This window comes from Bombus huntii, chromosome 8 (genome assembly GCF_024542735.1).
Source record: "Bombus huntii isolate Logan2020A chromosome 8, iyBomHunt1.1, whole genome shotgun sequence".
Taxonomy (NCBI): Eukaryota; Metazoa; Arthropoda; class Insecta; order Hymenoptera; family Apidae; genus Bombus; species Bombus huntii.
In genome coordinates, this window is record NC_066245.1 from 15,723,321 (window position 1) to 15,740,357 (window position 17,037).

Below are 17,037 nucleotides of genomic sequence, written 5' to 3' on the forward strand. Positions count from 1 at the left end.
TACAAAACCGAGATCTTTCTATAATCTCTCTATAACGGAATTGATACTTTCCGCTATTGATAATGAAAAGTACTTTGAAACGTTTTAACATTTAGATAGTGTCCGATTCTATAATATGTCGGTCTCTTCACAGAGAAACATTTATTCCGTTTCGCTGCCAAATAACGTACCCACGTCTTGGAAATAAAAGAGAAAGAACAAAAAAGAGGTCGTAGAAAAGAAAGAAAGTATGTAAACTTACACTTTATGAGCTGTACAACATCCGTATGCGTGGACTGCATTACATTCACGCCGTTAACCTGGAAATACCAATCATGGTTATAAATAGTGAAAATATATCGCAGCAAATACACATTTTATAGACGCAAGTAATTTAAATTCGCACATGGTACGCGTTTATTGATCGTTTAAATTTTCAAAAATAAATATTTTGATTCATAATTTACATTCGCTCGATAATTTCACTGGAAATATCTTAGTTAGTGTTACTTTGTGATAACGTAAATTCGAAATAGGCTCACCTTGATGATTTTGTCGCCCGCGTGAAGGCCAGCTCTCGCGGCTGCACCGCCTACAATATATCATTGTTTGCTTTTAACTCTTTTCTTTATCGAGACATTTAAGTATTAGAAAAATTTGCGAACAATTTAATAACCATTTCCTTAACCAAAATTATACCTTAACTTCTATCACTTTTTACAATTTGCAGACAATATTTGGAATAAAGATTGAATAATTTTCTGATACAAATACAGACATGATGCAAAAATAATTTTGTATGTGAACCATTATAAATTTTGTGCATTGAAAAAAATTCTTTATATAAAAATTGGCACAGATTTTATATTATGTTATTTGTAAATAAATTGATAGTATTTCTTAAAAGATAAAATTTTTATCGTGAAAACATACATTACAATGTTGGTTTAAACGTAGCCTAAATTGTTTTACATCCCATTAATTAAATAAATTAATTTTAGTGGTAAATGTGTTAAGTATCTGAATATAACTCGATGAAATGTCATCACTTTATATTACTCAGGACAATTAGTATCATACTAAGTAGTAGTAGCGCTTGTATTATTAATACACTCTAACTTGTAACATCAGTATTGTGTGAACTTACTGTTACAATTAAATAAATACAATTAATAAATTAAATGTAATTAAAAGAAGATGATAATACGTTGTTCTGAACAATAAGAACGACTACTTTTTTAAACAGTAAATTACAGGTTTCAACAAAATATCTGAAACATAATAACAAAATTAAGGACACTAAATTCGCTCTAATATTCAAACCAAATTAAATTTGCATAATTTATTAAAATTTTCGCAACAAAATATAATAAATAATATAAATTCAGTATATTATAATAATAGCTCCACTGGTTCATATCTTGCACATCATTATTTAAAATATTCACTAAAAATACTCAATATATTCTGCCAGTATAATTTCCACCATCTATTTCGATCAACATATGTAATGTCATATCCCTAAACCCTTTTGTTAAAGCCACCAGTGAAATCGATTCTATCATGATTATTATAATCCAATGTATTAACATATTTCTAAACTGTTCTTTTTTAAAAACGAAAAACTGACTATATGCGAATGTTAAAACTCCAACAACACACCTTCCTTCACAGATTGAACATAGACAGGGTTATCACCGGAGACTTTCATCCCGTATCCGGCCTCGTCCTTGTAGACGACGAGGGTGGCAACGGGTGCTGGTTCGACGGTTCCACCCCCGGCGGCGCCTCCGCCACCCCCGACGCTGCGTCGCAACGCCGCCGTTCCATTCATCCCTTCTTCGATCTCCGCCTGGCCTCCCCTCACCTCTGCCCCAGCTGCAGCACGACTGTATGACCTGCAACCAAAATGAAATAATATTAACAACTTTCCGAAAGTCGAATAATCGTCATTCGATAAACTATTGCTTTTTTTTCAATTATTCTCTTTCTTTCTGCGACTCGAACAATTGCTACGAGAAAAATAAAGCTTCTGCGCGAAGAGCAGGAAAGTAGGGAGAAAATACAGTTGATGGGAAACATCGATTTCGTAGACCCTTTTAAACAGCAGAGGTAGGAATACGAGTTTTATCGTGTTTTTAACCCCTTAAGAGTTCACTTCATTCTAGCAAGATGCGACAATATTTTTTTTAGTTCGTTATATAAATGTTTATAGAAATGTAATAAAGAAGATTTTCTGGAAAAATGATAGTTTTGTATTAATAATAAGAGATTGTATATATATGCAATCCAGTTACATACGTAATATTACAGAAATAGAATGTTAAGTCACGACAAATGTAATATTACAGAGATGGATTTTAAGTGAATAGAACTATTAATGTTGATATTGGCTTTAGAAGAATGATAAAAAGAATGTTGTATATGTTATAGTGATAATTAATATTCTATCCTTAAATATTGGATGGTCGAAATTAAAATAACAAATAAGATTTACTATCACATAAGATTAATAAATATTGTAGATAGTCGACTATTTGATAATTAAGATTTTTTGGAGAAAACAATAAAAGAAAACATAAGGAAACTTTCAGTGTTTAATAATTTAACATGTAACAAAATTTTCTTTCCACCAGAATTTTTTCAAGTCCGAAAATCTGCTCTTTGAACTTAATTCTTTCTACGGAAGTTACGTAATCATTGGATCGTAATCTTTTTCACTTGCAACATTACCTCAATGCAAAATCGATAAAATATGGAAATTATCTAATATATAAAATTCTATAAATTTATTCTACTGATTTACAAACAAATTGAATAAAATCTGTAAAATTATCTAAAATACAATTAAATTTGTCGAATACAAAATATTTTGATTTAATTAACAGATCATAATTTAAAATGAGGGTATGTAGCTGAATTAAAACAACTGTTATATTTTGAAGAGTAATTGCTCCTTAACGAATGCAGGATATTTGATCATTTACGGCGTACGAAGCTAATAAATAATCATGTCCCCTTATCAACGGGATTATGTCTATCGTTGCTGTGTACTTTCACGAGCTTATAATCATATATATTTTACGTCCCTGTTTAATTATTATTATTACTGCGTCATCCATAAATATCCCGAATTTATGTGTTTTACGATTTTCAATTAATTGTCATATAATAAAACCTAAAGTAATGAAACTTCTTAAGAACTCTTGTTAATGGAACAATGTAAAATTGAAAAAATGAATCGTTATTTAATTCTTTAGTAATATAAGATGCTTTTTAGAAATAACTAAAGCGCTCAATAAAATCTTATTTAAAAAATATCTTCTCTGTTTATCTTATTTAAAAAAAAAAACAATCAAAGAATTAAATTTCTACATAATATTTATTACATATAAAAGTGTCGTATGTAGAAGACGTGTCTTCTAAGAAGTACTCAACTTTTACAAGATTTATTCATACTTTCAGCAGTAAAGACAATCTATTCAGATTTATTATTAACTGTCCCATATAAATAATAATTCTAGAAGATTCTAATAACTATGATAATTATATAGTTATGACTATAAAAACTTATCGAATCATTGGTGAAGCACGATTAGAAAGAGTTAACGATTCGCTTTGTGCACATCGTAATTCTTTAAAAGAGAACTTTTATATCGAGATGTTTATTACACTTGTATTCTTACAGATAAATCTCTAGAATCCAATACCTTATCCATTTTTTCTTTTTCGATAAAAAATTGTTTTCCTATAGAAGATCGATAATCACATCAGGACATATTCGATGTTATTATATACTTGTTATTCTTAAAATAGCACAATACTGGCCTACTAGATGCATATTTAACCCTTATCCGACTGAAATATTTTAAGAACACGTCCCACTGAAATTTGTCCAGTGAAGACAAATAAAATAAAACTGTATACGACATTTCAGTTTATATACGCGAGAATCGTATCGTTTCCTTTGACAGAAAATGCGTGTAATTAATTAACTTCTAATAAACAAATAACTCAATGATACCATAAATACAGTTTTGAAAATTTAATGATTTGTCAGTTCTCATTAATAAGATAGTTGAGCATAAATTTTCATATTATGCTCCTTTATATTTCGATTATTATAGCTACTGAAGCTAGTTTAATAGAACGTAAACAATAGAATAATAATTGCTTCTTTACTGACGAAGTAGATTTTTTGTGCAAATAATTTCTTTATTGCTCCGGCAAATATTATTATCATGCTAAAAGTAAGCAAATTGATTTCATTAGCATGAAAATTATTTTATATTTGATTTCGTGAATTTTCTCGTTACATTTTCAGAAAAAAAGCTTTTTATTTTTTGTTTTTGTTCCACTATATCGATCATTATGTAAAATAATAAAAAAATGTTTAAAGCACATCCGACTAAAAAGAAAAAAGATTTTCTATAAATGCCTAAGTATGAAACGGTATAACATTACTGAAAATTAAATGATAATTAATTCTTTATAAGTGATATACCGTAATATAACATAGTGTTCAAAGTAGTTAATGCACTCGATGCCTAGTTTAAATTAAGGACGAGAACATTTCAACGCGATTTTATTCTTTTGCCCACAAATTCTTCTAAATATCTAATGGAACTTATGGTAATCTGTAAATAATTTTATACCTCATTAAAGAAAGTAACTGCAATTATTACAACTCGTAATTTAATTGAGTTGGTCGTAAATTATGTGATATTATACACCATAATTTAAATTTTAAAAAATCAAATATTACGTTAATAAATAATAAGCTATGATAATAAAACAAGAACTTAGAATATAATATAGAATATTATATAGATTTTAAAAATAATATTTCAAAATAATTACAATGAGTTATGAGTTATGAGTGCGAGAAACGAAAATTACTTTTTTTTTGTAATAGTTGCATAGGAAATTACCATAAAATCACCATATAATTAAAATTACCATGACAGATAAAAACCGAGGAATAAAAATCTTATAAATTACTTATTAAATTATATTATATCGTAGTACATATTAAAAGTATTCGTCATAAATAGCAAATATAGTCATCGAAAATTTTCAATTTTTTATTTAAACTTGGTGATACATCACATCAATTTATCGTAAGGTCGGTTTAGTAGTAACTTCGATATCATATTGGTAATTTACACACATGTTTTGTGCAAAACATGAGCCGAATCCTCTCACGACGAATTTTGAACGAATCGTACGCAGTAATGACGTTCTGAACAACTATTTTTCTTGTTAACCATTGTTACTATCAAGATCACCAACTTATTAAATCACTTTTTCGTTACGAACAATTATAGTAAATATTTAATTTGTGATAAATTTTGTTGTTTTTTTTTTTTTGGTACTTATAAAAATTTAATATAAAATATTTCTTTCTTAAATGTCGTCTATATATTATAAACGAAATATTACTCCTCAAAGAAGTGAAAACATTTGCATAAAATGCAATATTAAAGTTAGTATATATATCATTATATTTAATTTAAGTAGAATAAACAGAAAATGCTGATTCCAAAATTTTCTATATATTTATTCCTGCCAAAAATCATGTTGAGGATAAAATAAACAAAGTTCCATAAGACATCAAATTAAACCGAAATATTTTTCTTCTAACAACGCACTATGATTAAATTTCATTACTAATGTTACTGCCATATTTAGTTTGCTTATTCTCGTCCCTGAACTGTAAGACTTTTTATGTCGAGGTATCGTAAACAATAGAATTACGCGGATAAGAATTATATTAAAGCAATGTTAAAAATCGAGGGTTTATTTCAATAATACATTGCAACAGTCATTGACGATCGTTAAAGGGCCGCCAATTGGAAATTATACGATTCTAAGAAATTATAAAACAATGACAGCAACTAAAATTGAAAGAATATGTCAAAGAAAAGCTAAGAAACCATATATGACATCATGTTAATCGATATAACAGGTTAATAGGTCAGTCGGTTCTTATACTTTGTAAGCACAAGGAGCTATAGAAAAAGACAATCGAAAAAAGAGAAAATACACGAATATACGGTTTCAAGAATATCTCGTGAATAGGCGTACCGAAGATAGAGCAAATACATACATACCTTTCATTTAATCTATTTTGTAGTGGAACGAATCTTGTACAAAACACTAGTGACGGAATAGAAGCGCAACAAAGCGAGATATCACTTCACCTTGGCACTATATTCCACAAGAATTATATCACAATTGTCATAACAAAAGAACACATATGAATATGGCTGGTGACGGGTAATTATTCTGCCTCTAGCACTTTCACGGCACATTTTGATATCTCTTGATAATACATGATAAGGGAACTATTTGGTAAAAAAAGAAAGAGCACTTCTGTACTAGTTGTACAAACATGCACGCACCATACGTGAATACGAAGGCACTGATTTTTTTATAAAATACACATTCGATAAAACGAAAATACACTACTAACAAGTGTCAGCCATCTTGTATTGGAGCGAAGCACAACCCAACGTCCCATAGTGCAACACGACAGCTGCAGGAGCTCGTACCATAGACATATAGCTCGTACCAAGTTTATAGTGGCAAGATTTTAGAGAAGAGACAAACCAAGTTTGATTGGCGAACGATTTAAACGGACGACTCGCATTGGTTAACGTTACATTAGTGAATTTTCTTTCATATTATGATGATTCTTTTGAAATGCGTTTGATGCAGTTTTTAACCAATCATTTAATATTATTCTAAAATATTACTGAATCATTGGATAATGTATCTGTAATAATATGCACATAGATAAAGATAAATGTTATTAAATCGTTGACTAAACTTTGCAGATTTCTTACCGGAAAATATTTATTAAAATATTTTTTCTCAATTGAAATAATGATCTCTAGCTTTTATTACCTTTTCTTATTTCCACAATAGAAAAATGCTTATTCCTTGGATGTGAAAAAATTATCAATTCAATTCTTCACTTCATGGTCATTTTTGATGAGCTACACTTTCAAATCGTTGCATTAATTGAAACAGGTAGTTGTCCAAAGGTACACTAACTGAGGAGTAAGCAAGGTGAGAAAGAACTCATCCCGACTTTGATATAGTTTCAGAGGTGGTTTTAATAACGTGCAATCCAGCATTATCAGGCTGCAACATTACTTCTGACCGCTTTGACACCAGTAACAATAGAAAAACGTTTCTTCTTTCATTTTCTTTTCATCAATTGGTGACTGCAAAGTGCAGCTTTGAATGTTTTACCAAGCATCAAATATTCATAATTAATTACACTTTTTCCATTCTACGGTAGACAGGAAACTACTTTATGATCGTGGATGTTGTATCTTGGAATATATGAAGTATATTTGCATCCAAATAACTTCGTTTGTAATAATGTATCCACTTTTCGTCTCATGTGATAATGCAACTCAAAAACTTTTCTTTTTGAAAAACGGAAATGGCTAATTTTCGAGAAACGGAACAAAATCGGCGCGAAATATAAACTGCTATAGCCTATCAGCATCTACGAGTGATTCGCAGGACTTAGTTAACAACGTCATACATTTGAATACAAAACAGAAAAGATTTTGATTCAGGAACAATAGATCCAGAAAAAAATTTTTTAATTACATCGGCGATAACAAAATATTAAAAATTAAAAAATATAAATATATGTATATTTTCTATTACTAGGGGAATGAAACAAGCTATTACAAAGCATTTTCCATTTATTTATTTTAAACACACATTGTTTCATGAATAAAATAAATTAAATGTATCATAAAATAGCAATTTTAGTATTTTATACGATTTCTCCTTCTTTTATTTACAAATGTAAAATTACTTTTATTCTATCCCATGTGCATAATTTAAATTGTAATATGTGTTTATGTACTTTGATAAAACATACATTTTGATAACAAATTGGTGTAATCATTGAGATTTTGAAATCAATAAGATAAATTGTACAAAATCACACTTTTAATATTATAGTAAATAAATATGTATCCTAAGTACAAAAATGTAATATATACTTTAATGATTAAGATCAGTAAGATAAATTGTGCAAAGCTACAGTTGATATTATACTGATTAAAAAGATACTTGACTTAATACAGGTTGAACTACTCAAAAAAGGGTAAAAAAAATCATATGGCAAAGTAATATCTAAGTTAGGTCCTCCTGCAAAGTAATACTTTGATGGCTTCGATATATCATGAAATGTAACATAACTAATAATGTCTGTTTTAAGTATATCTGAACAGTTTTCGTATAAACACTTAGACCAAGACATATTGAATTCTGCAGAAAATTTAATACCAATCCCTACTATAATGTAATTGTTTAATGTCTCGGATTTTTTTAAAGCAGAATATAAAATGTTTAAATGTACAGATGTTATTAGTCCTGAACAATATAAACGACCATTAACAACCTGTGCTACTGTAACATTTTGTGGTATCCTATCCAGTAAAATTTGTGTCCAATCAGTGATATCATTGCTGGAAAAATTGCCTGTCTTTGCAACATAAATATTGTACTGGTCTGTTTGTGTAACATTAAATAGAGAATCTTTCATTAAAAAATGCATAGTAAGATTTTGTAACTTTATACAAGACATTGTATTAAAATTATTAGTGTGTATAAATACAGAGCACTTTAGCTTAATATCTTCTCCAAAGGTAAGAGTATACCTATCGATTTTATTACATTCGCCAGCTTTTGTAGCTATAGGTAATGTCAAAAAACTACTAGTTTTATTAAAATTGATGTATCTAGTTTCCACCTTATTAGTCTTATTTATTTTTAAGGTGCCAATAATTAACGGCCTTCCAATAATATAACCAGGATTACCACTCAGAAAGAAGCTTTTCTCTTTATCCAATTCTGCCCATTCATAAGTTACTTCAAATTGTTGATAAAAATGTCGAGAAACATTACCTATGTTAAAATATACGTCAACATTATTAATTCCCATAGAGCCATTGTGAACAATCAAGTACTTTACACCTGTTACAATGTTATAACACTTTCCATTGGAACATGATCCTAATACAGTATTATTGCTACAAGATTTCCAATAATGTTTACAATAATAACTAGTTAAAGATAAACATACATTTTGGGGGCAAACCTGGAAATTATAAATTTCAATGTTATTAACTTTTTTATTGGATATATAACTTTTTAGAAATAGTTACTATCTTTTATATACCTGATCCAATACTTGAATATATGTTTCATTTAATAAATGAGGAGATACTATAACTGTAAAATTATTAAATGCCATAGGAAATAAAAACTTATTTGTGTTAATTAATTCAGTTTGCAAACACTGATCTTTCCAACCATGAAGATATTTTAAAGTTTTCTTAAAAGAACACAATGGAGTAAATCCAGATTGTAGTATTTCTAAATTTATAAAAAAGGGATATTGATAAAGAAATATTAATTTAATAAGATTTTAATATACTAATAAAAATAACGTTATATATACCAAAAGGTTGAATATAATTATTATATACTATCCATATAACACCATCATCTTGATAATGACTAAAAGTATTATATCCAGGTACATGTAATTGGTCTTCCCATTTCCACGTCGGTCTATTTGAATTTATTGCTTTCCTTAAATCTTTTTCGGTTTTTATATCCTATATAAAATAAAGTAAAATAAAAATTATAATTTTATAGTTAAATGTAATTTGACATGTATACATACTAATCTTACCAATTTATTGTTAATATCATAAGTAGGTGGAAGATTATCATATAAAATACAAAAGAGATTATTTGCCAATTTTTCAAGTATAAATGGAGTATTATTTCGTTGTATAAAATTTCTATTATAACAATAACGTTTATCAAATAATTCTGGTTGATGACTTTCACAGTACGAAAACACAGTAAAATGGAAGCTGTTACAATCTTTGTCACAACAGCAATTAATGTCACAAGATGATATCTATTATATAAACAAAAAATTTTAAATTAACTTAAAAAAATTACGTGTTTAATCCAAAATTGTATAAGGTATTAAAAAACAAAAATTTACTGTTAAATCACATTCACATATATCAGAATGCATTTTATATACACTTTGGTTTCTGAATTCATTATTGAACTGTATTTTATGAGGCATCTCTGTTGTTGGTATTATTTGAATTTTTGGACTTTGCGTTGGATACATAGAACTACTGATAATGTTATTAGTTGTGTTATAAATATTTTCAGCAGTAGTTGAAGTTTCTTCTAAAATGTCCTTTTCTATTAGTTCATCACATTCTGTTTCATTCATACATGTAAATATTTCTTCAAGTTTCTTTGCATATATTGATTCATTTAATATAAGGTATAAAACCATTAACATAAATTTTGTTGTAAACATGTTGACTTTTGTTTCTATATGCTTTATAATTTAGGATATATTTATTGACAAATAAATTCCTATTCCATGTTCTTTAACTATACGATATATTGAAATAATGTACATTCATACATGACATCCATATTTTTCAAAATGTCGTGCAATTATATGCAATTCAATTTTGACTGTACCCATACTTTCTGTAAGTAACTCAAATCTATCCAAGGAATTAACTAAAACACTTGGTGATTTCAATTGTAAAGTTATCCCCAAAAACTTATCTCTTAGTCTATCTTTCCAATTACCTATATATCAGGAACAAAATAAACATGAAATATAACAAGGTATTAATAAAATTTCATTAAAAAATATTCAACCTACCAATTGGTTTCCACGTATGACACTTTATTGAATGCAATCCAGGAGATAAAGGGATATTACAAACACCATACGACCCAAATAATACTCTTCCATGTGTATCTCTATGAAATATCTGTAACAAAAGTTTTGGTGAATTTTGAAGAGTTTGTGTTGTATAGTGTACATCTATGGGATGGTCCCAAACTGGCTTATTTGTATATAGATCACAACTTTCTTGAGTTTGTCCCTCTTCACAACCATCTAAAATTTTCCATCCACTACCTATGAAAAAAATAAAATTATCAAGTATATGATAATAAATAATAATAAACGTTTTATAAGATAATGATTCCATTACCGGCGTGAAAACTCCACTTGCATAAAAGTCGTGTTTGTGTGAAATCTTTTGCGGACGATATTCGACCAATTATATGCAATTCAGCCATTCCATAAGATCATTTCATTTTATTACATATTGTAATGAATTAATAAATTGGTGTCATATGTGGCTTTAAACATACCACGCTTGTATGATGTAGTACACATATTTTGTAACAAAAGTTTTGTTAGTATGTAATCATTGTTCGTTATCGTATTTCTGATCAATACATTCTTTTCTTTATCTCCAGAACATAAGGATTACGAATGAGAAGTTGAAAATACTAGTTCAAATAACAAATTAAAGAAATATATGTAATACTATTATACATACACATATCTTATTCAAACAATTGAAAATAAATAAATGATCATTCAATCTTTGAATTACAAATGTATTATGATACATTTGTTGACACATTCAGGGTGCGGTGTGCGGTGCATCATATAAGTGCGCCCTCTTGTCAAGTTTTAATTATATAGTGCATCATAAAATTTTCAATTTTATTTTTTTCAATGTTATACATGCTGTAAAGTCCTATAATGTTAAATGTAATATATTTAATATTTAAACATTTTATCATATATTATAGATTGTATTAATTTTTATTACAGATATCTTTTATCATAAACATTTTGTAAAATCGAAAGTATTGTATCGTTTTCTTTCATGTTTCTCCCAGATTTCTACAATTATAATACTTATAACTATTTTTGAATTTAAAAAACAAAAATCAAGAAAATTAGCAGAATGCTTCTAAAATACTATTTTTAAAGATAATCTAATGCTTTTTGTTAAACTATCGATTTGATAAATCGAATCGAATTGAATGTTATGTGTATTATGTATCACAGGCGTAGGTTATATGTATTTTCTAAGTGACATTTAGTGATAGCTCTATTCTCATTTGACATTAATAAAGATTTATTTTTGTAAACATCTCTGCTATTTATCTTTCACAATCTAAATGGAAACTAAACCAAAAAGTGAACATCTACTAGAATTGAAAGGTAATAAAAACGATTTTGATGTCGTTTTAAATTAAAAGAAAACAAAACATATTGTTTATTTTGATATATTGACTAAGACTATCGTATAGCAATATGTATATTACATATAGCACTAATAATTGTATCTTTATTTTTTACCATTTTTAGTAATGAGGTTAACACGACCTACGCTTGCAAGTCCAGTAGTTATTACTTGTGATTCAACAGATCTTCCTGGTAATACTTTAAATAATGAGCTTAAGAATGATTGTACTGCATTACAAGGAATGGAAACCCTTGCAGTAGGACAGTTTATGGTATTACCGCAAAGTTTTGGGTATGTACATGATTATATATCATAATTAAAATTTATTTTGAGCTTTTGAGCTACGTAATTTGTAATTAATTATCCATATTTCATATATGAACAATGATAATTATACAATGTAATAATATATGTATATGATTATTTTACTTAAATATAATTTCACAAAAAATAATTTATGTTGAAATTTTATGTATGTATATTCTTTCAGTAACATTTATTTAGGTGAAATATTTTCAAGTTATCTTTGTGTACATAACGGCAGCAATCAGATCGCAAAGAATGTTACTGTTAAAGTAAGTTAATTGTACAAATAAATTAGTCAATAAGATATAATAACTGTATGTATGCTATGTGTCATATAAAACTTATAAATGATAATATATTTCATATTGTAGGCAGATTTACAAACAAGCACACAGAATATATCTCTTTGTGGTAATAGTGGAGAAATGAAAGATTTAGCACCTGACAATACAGTTGATGAAGTCATACACCACGAAGTAAAAGAAATAGGCACACATATGTAAGAGGCCAGCCATTAAAATTGTAATATGTGTTGAGTAAATAATTAATCAATGTATACTTTTCCAGATTAGTATGTGAAGTAACTTACACCCCAGGAAATTTAAGTAGCACTGCACAATCATTTAGAAAGTATTTTAAATTTCAAGTGGTAAAACCATTAGATGTTAAAACAAAATTTTACAATGCAGAGGTAATATTATGGTAATAATTTTTTTATAATAGTAATATTTAATTGATTAAAATGATATGTATAATCTTTTTGAAGTCAGATGAAGTATATCTGGAAGCTCAAATACAGAATCTCACAGCTGGCCCAATTTGTTTAGAAAAGGTTTCGCTTGAATCATCTCATTTATTTACTGGTGGGTTCACTTAAAATGATTGGTTTAGATGATTATGAACCTGAATTTGTATGATTATTATATTTCTAGTATCAACGTTAAATACAAATGAAAAGGGAGAATCTATTTATGGATTAGTTAATATATTAGATACCGATTGTAGTAGACAATATTTATATTGTTTAAAACCACAATTGAGTTTATTAAAAGATCCAAAAATGATGCATAATGCAACAAACATTGGAAAGTTAGATATTGTTTGGAGAAGTAACTTGGGGGAAAGAGGAAGATTACAAACAAGTCAATTACAAAGAATGGTTTGTAGTTTATCATTTCATTCATAAATATATCATATTTGTAATCCTTTACCTAATTTTAGGCACCTGAATTTGGTGATATACGAGTTACAATGAAAAATATTCCTGTCACGGTTTACCTTGAACAATCAGTGAATTTCAATTGTCATATAATAAATACGTCGTAAGTATTTATATCATGTATATATATATGATACAGAGAAGAAAAATAGTTCTAAATTCTAATAGTTGTACTGATTAAAATATTTATATTATTACCATTAGTGAAAGAAGCATGGATTTAATGTTAAGTTTGGAATCAAGTAACTCTATAGCATGGTGTGGAATATCTAATACAATCATAGGAACATTGAAACCTGGTGTTTCGATAGATATTCCTTTATGTTTAATTCCCTTACGTAGTGGTATAATAGTAAGTATTTTGTATAAACATTATAATGATGTTACGTTACGATGTGCGTTACGGAAAGTAGTACATTTCGTTTGTCTTATGAAGACTAGCACGTTTCATCATTTCCATCAATAACTAGCATGTTTAACATTAATCACGATAAGGAGCACGATTCACAGTACATCACGAGCAATATCATATTTCGAACATTGCGGCGAAGAGTGGCAGGTTTTATTTGTCCTACGAAGATTCAAATAAAAAAGGTACGTAAATGAAAATTTTGAAACGGTGCGTCTCAAAGTAGAATATTATAGAATATAGATTATAAAATGTATAAGATACTAAAATTCAATTATTAAAAATTTATCAGCATTAGTGTTTAAAAGGTCTTATTCTAAGGGAATGTATTCAATGTTATAGTAATATTATTAATTAAATAAATTAGTTTGTTTATATTTGATTAAGTTCTACTTATTTTACTAAAGACATTTCACTTAAAAGAACCATTTACCTTTTTATTCTTATAGTAGAATGTTAGACAACCTATTTAACATAATATTTTTAACAGCTACAAGTGGAACATGTTGTTTTTCATGACAACTACTGAAACGTGGTAGTTTTTATAGCGGAAAAACAATACAAGTTATTCTTTGTCGCTATAAATAAGAACATGTTACCTTTCGATTTACAATTGAAACGCGCTGCTTTTCGTGGTCACAGAATCCAAAGAAAATCGTCTTCGTAAGACAAATGGAACGTACTACTTTTCGTAACGCATGTCTATAAATATTTCAGCATATTATTTAATACTATTATATATACTTTAGACAATTTCGGGATTAAAATTAACGGATACATTTTTGAAGAGGGTATATGATTATGATGACTTGGCACAAATATTTGTTAGCCAAATAGACTAGTCAAAAGGTTAAGTAGTTAGTAAAATTACGTTCATTAACCTAATATATTTTACTAAATAAATAGACGTTTATTAATATATTAAGGAATACAAATATGGAAAGGAAAAAAATAAGGACAATGATTTTTATAAAATAAATTCCTTAAAAATAAGCATCTATTGTAGACATTTTCTCAGTTTCACTCATTGCTCCTACAGCACAAGCAAGTAAAGTTTGAACATCTTGAGGTTCGTTACCGCCAAAAATATAACCGTTAGCCTTATCCACTGCATTTTTTACTTGTAATAACAATGTTTGATTAGAAATATCTAATGGTATAAAGCTAACAAGACTATAATCTTCTATGAGTGATACAAATGCTGCATTTAATTTTTTGTATCTATAAATGTAAAATATTTCAAATTTTATACTTGGATTGATTCATAGAAATTTATTAAAAATAATAAAATTTAATAGAAAATCTTACTTTGATGTAAAAGGGCCTTCATCCAATTTATCTAGCAAATAGTTCAAATCCAACACTTCTGTATAGAAATCTATATTAAAATCTAGGCAGTGACTAAATTTTTTCATTTCATCAAATTTGGTCATCACATTAACATGAGGTAAACCTAATTTTAACATAGTTGTTGTGCAAAGAATTAAAGAAGATAAGTATTTACCTATAATAAAAAAAGTTATATAATATCTTTTTTAATTACAAGTCTGTCAAATTATGGTGTACTATATATAGAAATTACCAGCATCGCTGCAATGATGAGAATCAACAAGGTGCACACTACATAATCTTACTAAATTTTGTCCTAATTTTTCGGCAATTACACTAACTGAATTGTGATGTGTATATAACTCAACCTATTAATAAACATGAATACAATATGTAATTATCTTAGTAGTACAATATTTATGTATGTATATAAATACAAACCTGCCCTGGGCAATCAAATATAAGATAATGATCTTTCAAATTTAAAACTTTTGTAATTAACCATTTTATATTAGCTTCTAAAAATTCCATACAGTACACCAGTGCTCCGTTTGGACCAAGTCCATAGTGTGACATTACTTCCTCATGTTTAATTAATTCAGATATATCTACTGTTGGTGTATATTGCATGTTTTCATTTGCAGGATCTGTAACATAATAGTATGTTTGTTTAAATACACAAATATAAGGTTTCAATTACTATTAATCATTAAAATACTATTAGCTTTTACCAATATTAATAACAGCTACTTTTCTTCCAAGCTTCTCCAAAAATTTGGCCATAGCATAACAATATGTAGTTTTTCCACTCCCAGGTGGGCCAATAACTAATTGACCAAATATTAAACTCATATTTGGTTCTCACACTTTCATATCATTTATAGCTGCAACTATAGGTTTTAAAGTATCTGGTTCATAATCCTTTAAAGATATTGAAATTAATAATGGTTTATCTACATTAATTTGCTCTGCTATATATCGGGCAGCTGCTACAAGTTCAACATCATCTTTCCCAAACAATACTCTAAAATCAATGTTATCATTTACTGTTAAAATAATTTGTAACTATAGATACGTTACATAATAATAATATTATTTACTTGGTAGAATATATACTATTATTATACTGATTGAATGAAGATCCACGGCTTATGGCTATCAGTGATCCAAATTTTTTAAAATGTGTTATGATTAATAATATGCGGTTACTAAAAACAAATATAAATAGTTATTGATTTAAAAAAGTATTCTTAAGCAGTTTAAATCTATAATTTTTATCTAAAACAAATACAAATTATGAAAACAAAAATGAATATATTCTTTATTCTATTACCTATAAATCTTCAAAGCAATATCAGTATGATGACCGTGAGTAACTACACAAGAATGATTTTTCATATTTGCTAGGTTATCTGCAATTTAAATTACAAGTATTAAAAAATGTATAAAATTTATAGTACTGATATAAACATAATTTAACGAATAAAACATACCTATATTATATTAAAAACATGTTAAATAATTTCTATTAATTTCATACAAAATAATCGCTCAATTTGCACTATATGTCTCTAGTACATTTTAAAATTATAGTAAGTGTTGTCTACACTGGTAATATTATAGTAATTTTCTTCAAGTTACATTATAATGTT

At 27.6% G+C, this 17,037-nt stretch overlaps 5 protein-coding genes across 9 annotated transcripts in view; 1 reads left to right on the forward strand and 4 right to left on the reverse strand.

The window, feature by feature from the left end:
* Positions 1-6,645, reverse strand: part of LOC126868678 (rho guanine nucleotide exchange factor 11) — a 34,410-nt gene extending 27,765 nt beyond the window's left edge. The window contains exons 1-4 of one of the 4 annotated variants that reach the window (XR_007690684.1): positions 6,093-6,645; positions 1,642-1,877; positions 522-571; positions 242-299 (exon numbers count right to left, since the gene is read on the reverse strand). Coding sequence is in view for 3 of the 4 variants with exons in the window: in XM_050624417.1 (XP_050480374.1) it covers positions 242-299; positions 522-571; positions 1,642-1,813 (280 nt within the window). In the remaining variant the exon portion in view is untranslated. The remainder of the gene's footprint in view (positions 1-241; positions 300-521; positions 572-1,641; positions 1,878-6,092) is intronic. The other 3 variants (XM_050624417.1, XM_050624418.1, XM_050624420.1) reach the window with 3 other exon arrangements.
* A 1,043-nt stretch (positions 6,646-7,688) lies between these two features.
* Positions 7,689-11,509, reverse strand: LOC126868456 (tectonic-3-like). The gene is made up of 8 exons (XM_050623910.1): positions 11,067-11,509; positions 10,730-10,990; positions 10,477-10,653; positions 10,037-10,395; positions 9,713-9,946; positions 9,476-9,635; positions 9,194-9,390; positions 7,689-9,112 (listed from the first exon to the last, which is right to left on the reverse strand). The coding sequence occupies exons 1-8, from the start codon at positions 11,152-11,154 to the stop codon at positions 8,027-8,029; spliced, it is 2,562 nt and encodes an 853-aa protein (XP_050479867.1). The 5' UTR covers positions 11,155-11,509; the 3' UTR covers positions 7,689-8,026.
* A 265-nt stretch (positions 11,510-11,774) lies between these two features.
* On the forward strand, positions 11,775-15,049 carry LOC126868706 (trafficking protein particle complex subunit 13). Of its 2 annotated transcripts, XM_050624497.1 has the most exons (10): positions 11,780-12,097; positions 12,245-12,413; positions 12,613-12,697; positions 12,800-12,927; positions 12,996-13,119; positions 13,195-13,291; positions 13,361-13,587; positions 13,650-13,750; positions 13,852-13,999; positions 14,806-15,049. In XM_050624497.1, exons 1-10 carry the CDS (start codon positions 12,055-12,057, stop codon positions 14,896-14,898), a joined length of 1,215 nt encoding a protein of 404 aa, XP_050480454.1. In that variant the 5' UTR covers positions 11,780-12,054; the 3' UTR covers positions 14,899-15,049. The 2 variants fall into 2 exon arrangements, with proteins under 2 accessions (XP_050480453.1, XP_050480454.1); XM_050624496.1 differs by lacking the exon at positions 14,806-15,049 and having other exon boundaries at positions 11,775-12,097; positions 13,852-14,438.
* Positions 15,036-17,022, reverse strand: LOC126868712 (GPN-loop GTPase 2). Its single transcript, XM_050624504.1, has 8 exons — positions 16,879-17,022; positions 16,719-16,797; positions 16,486-16,593; positions 16,117-16,409; positions 15,827-16,032; positions 15,639-15,753; positions 15,365-15,560; positions 15,036-15,277 (listed from the first exon to the last, which is right to left on the reverse strand). The coding sequence occupies exons 4-8, from the start codon at positions 16,235-16,237 to the stop codon at positions 15,040-15,042; spliced, it is 876 nt and encodes a 291-aa protein (XP_050480461.1). The 5' UTR covers positions 16,238-16,409; positions 16,486-16,593; positions 16,719-16,797; positions 16,879-17,022; the 3' UTR covers positions 15,036-15,039.
* LOC126868457 (proteasome assembly chaperone 3-like) lies at positions 16,247-16,783 on the reverse strand. Its single transcript, XM_050623911.1, has 3 exons — positions 16,719-16,783; positions 16,486-16,593; positions 16,247-16,409 (listed from the first exon to the last, which is right to left on the reverse strand). Exons 1-3 carry the CDS (start codon positions 16,781-16,783, stop codon positions 16,247-16,249), a joined length of 336 nt encoding a protein of 111 aa, XP_050479868.1.
* Positions 17,023-17,037: the final 15 nt, after the last annotated feature.

Coding starts and splice junctions, on each gene's coding strand:
- LOC126868456 (XM_050623910.1), bottom strand. CDS start 11,154: ATGGCTGAATTGCATATAATTGGTCGAATATCGTCCGCAAAAGATTTC. Junction 10,396..10,476: donor AAAATATGGATGTCATGTAT/GAATGTACATTA, acceptor TATCCTAAATTA/TAAAGCATATAGAAACAAAA. Junction 9,113..9,193: donor ATATTCAAGTATTGGATCAG/GTATATAAAAGA, acceptor TATAATTTCCAG/GTTTGCCCCCAAAATGTATG.
- LOC126868706 (XM_050624496.1), top strand. CDS start 12,055: ATGGAAACTAAACCAAAAAGTGAACATCTACTAGAATTGAAAG. Junction 13,120..13,194: donor CAAAATTTTACAATGCAGAG/GTAATATTATGG, acceptor ATCTTTTTGAAG/TCAGATGAAGTATATCTGGA. Junction 13,751..13,851: donor TGTCATATAATAAATACGTC/GTAAGTATTTAT, acceptor TATTACCATTAG/TGAAAGAAGCATGGATTTAA.
- LOC126868712 (XM_050624504.1), bottom strand. CDS start 16,237: ATGAGTTTAATATTTGGTCAATTAGTTATTGGCCCACCTGGGAGTGGA. Junction 16,033..16,116: donor AGTAGCTGTTATTAATATTG/GTAAAAGCTAAT, acceptor ATTATGTTACAG/ATCCTGCAAATGAAAACATG. Junction 15,754..15,826: donor TATTTGATTGCCCAGGGCAG/GTTTGTATTTAT, acceptor GTTTATTAATAG/GTTGAGTTATATACACATCA.
- LOC126868457 (XM_050623911.1), bottom strand. CDS start 16,783: ATGAAAAATCATTCTTGTGTAGTTACTCACGGTCATCATACTGATATT. Junction 16,594..16,718: donor ATTGCTTTGAAGATTTATAG/GTAATAGAATAA, acceptor ATTTGTTTTTAG/TAACCGCATATTATTAATCA. Junction 16,410..16,485: donor AATAGTATATATTCTACCAA/GTAAATAATATT, acceptor CATTGATTTTAG/AGTATTGTTTGGGAAAGATG.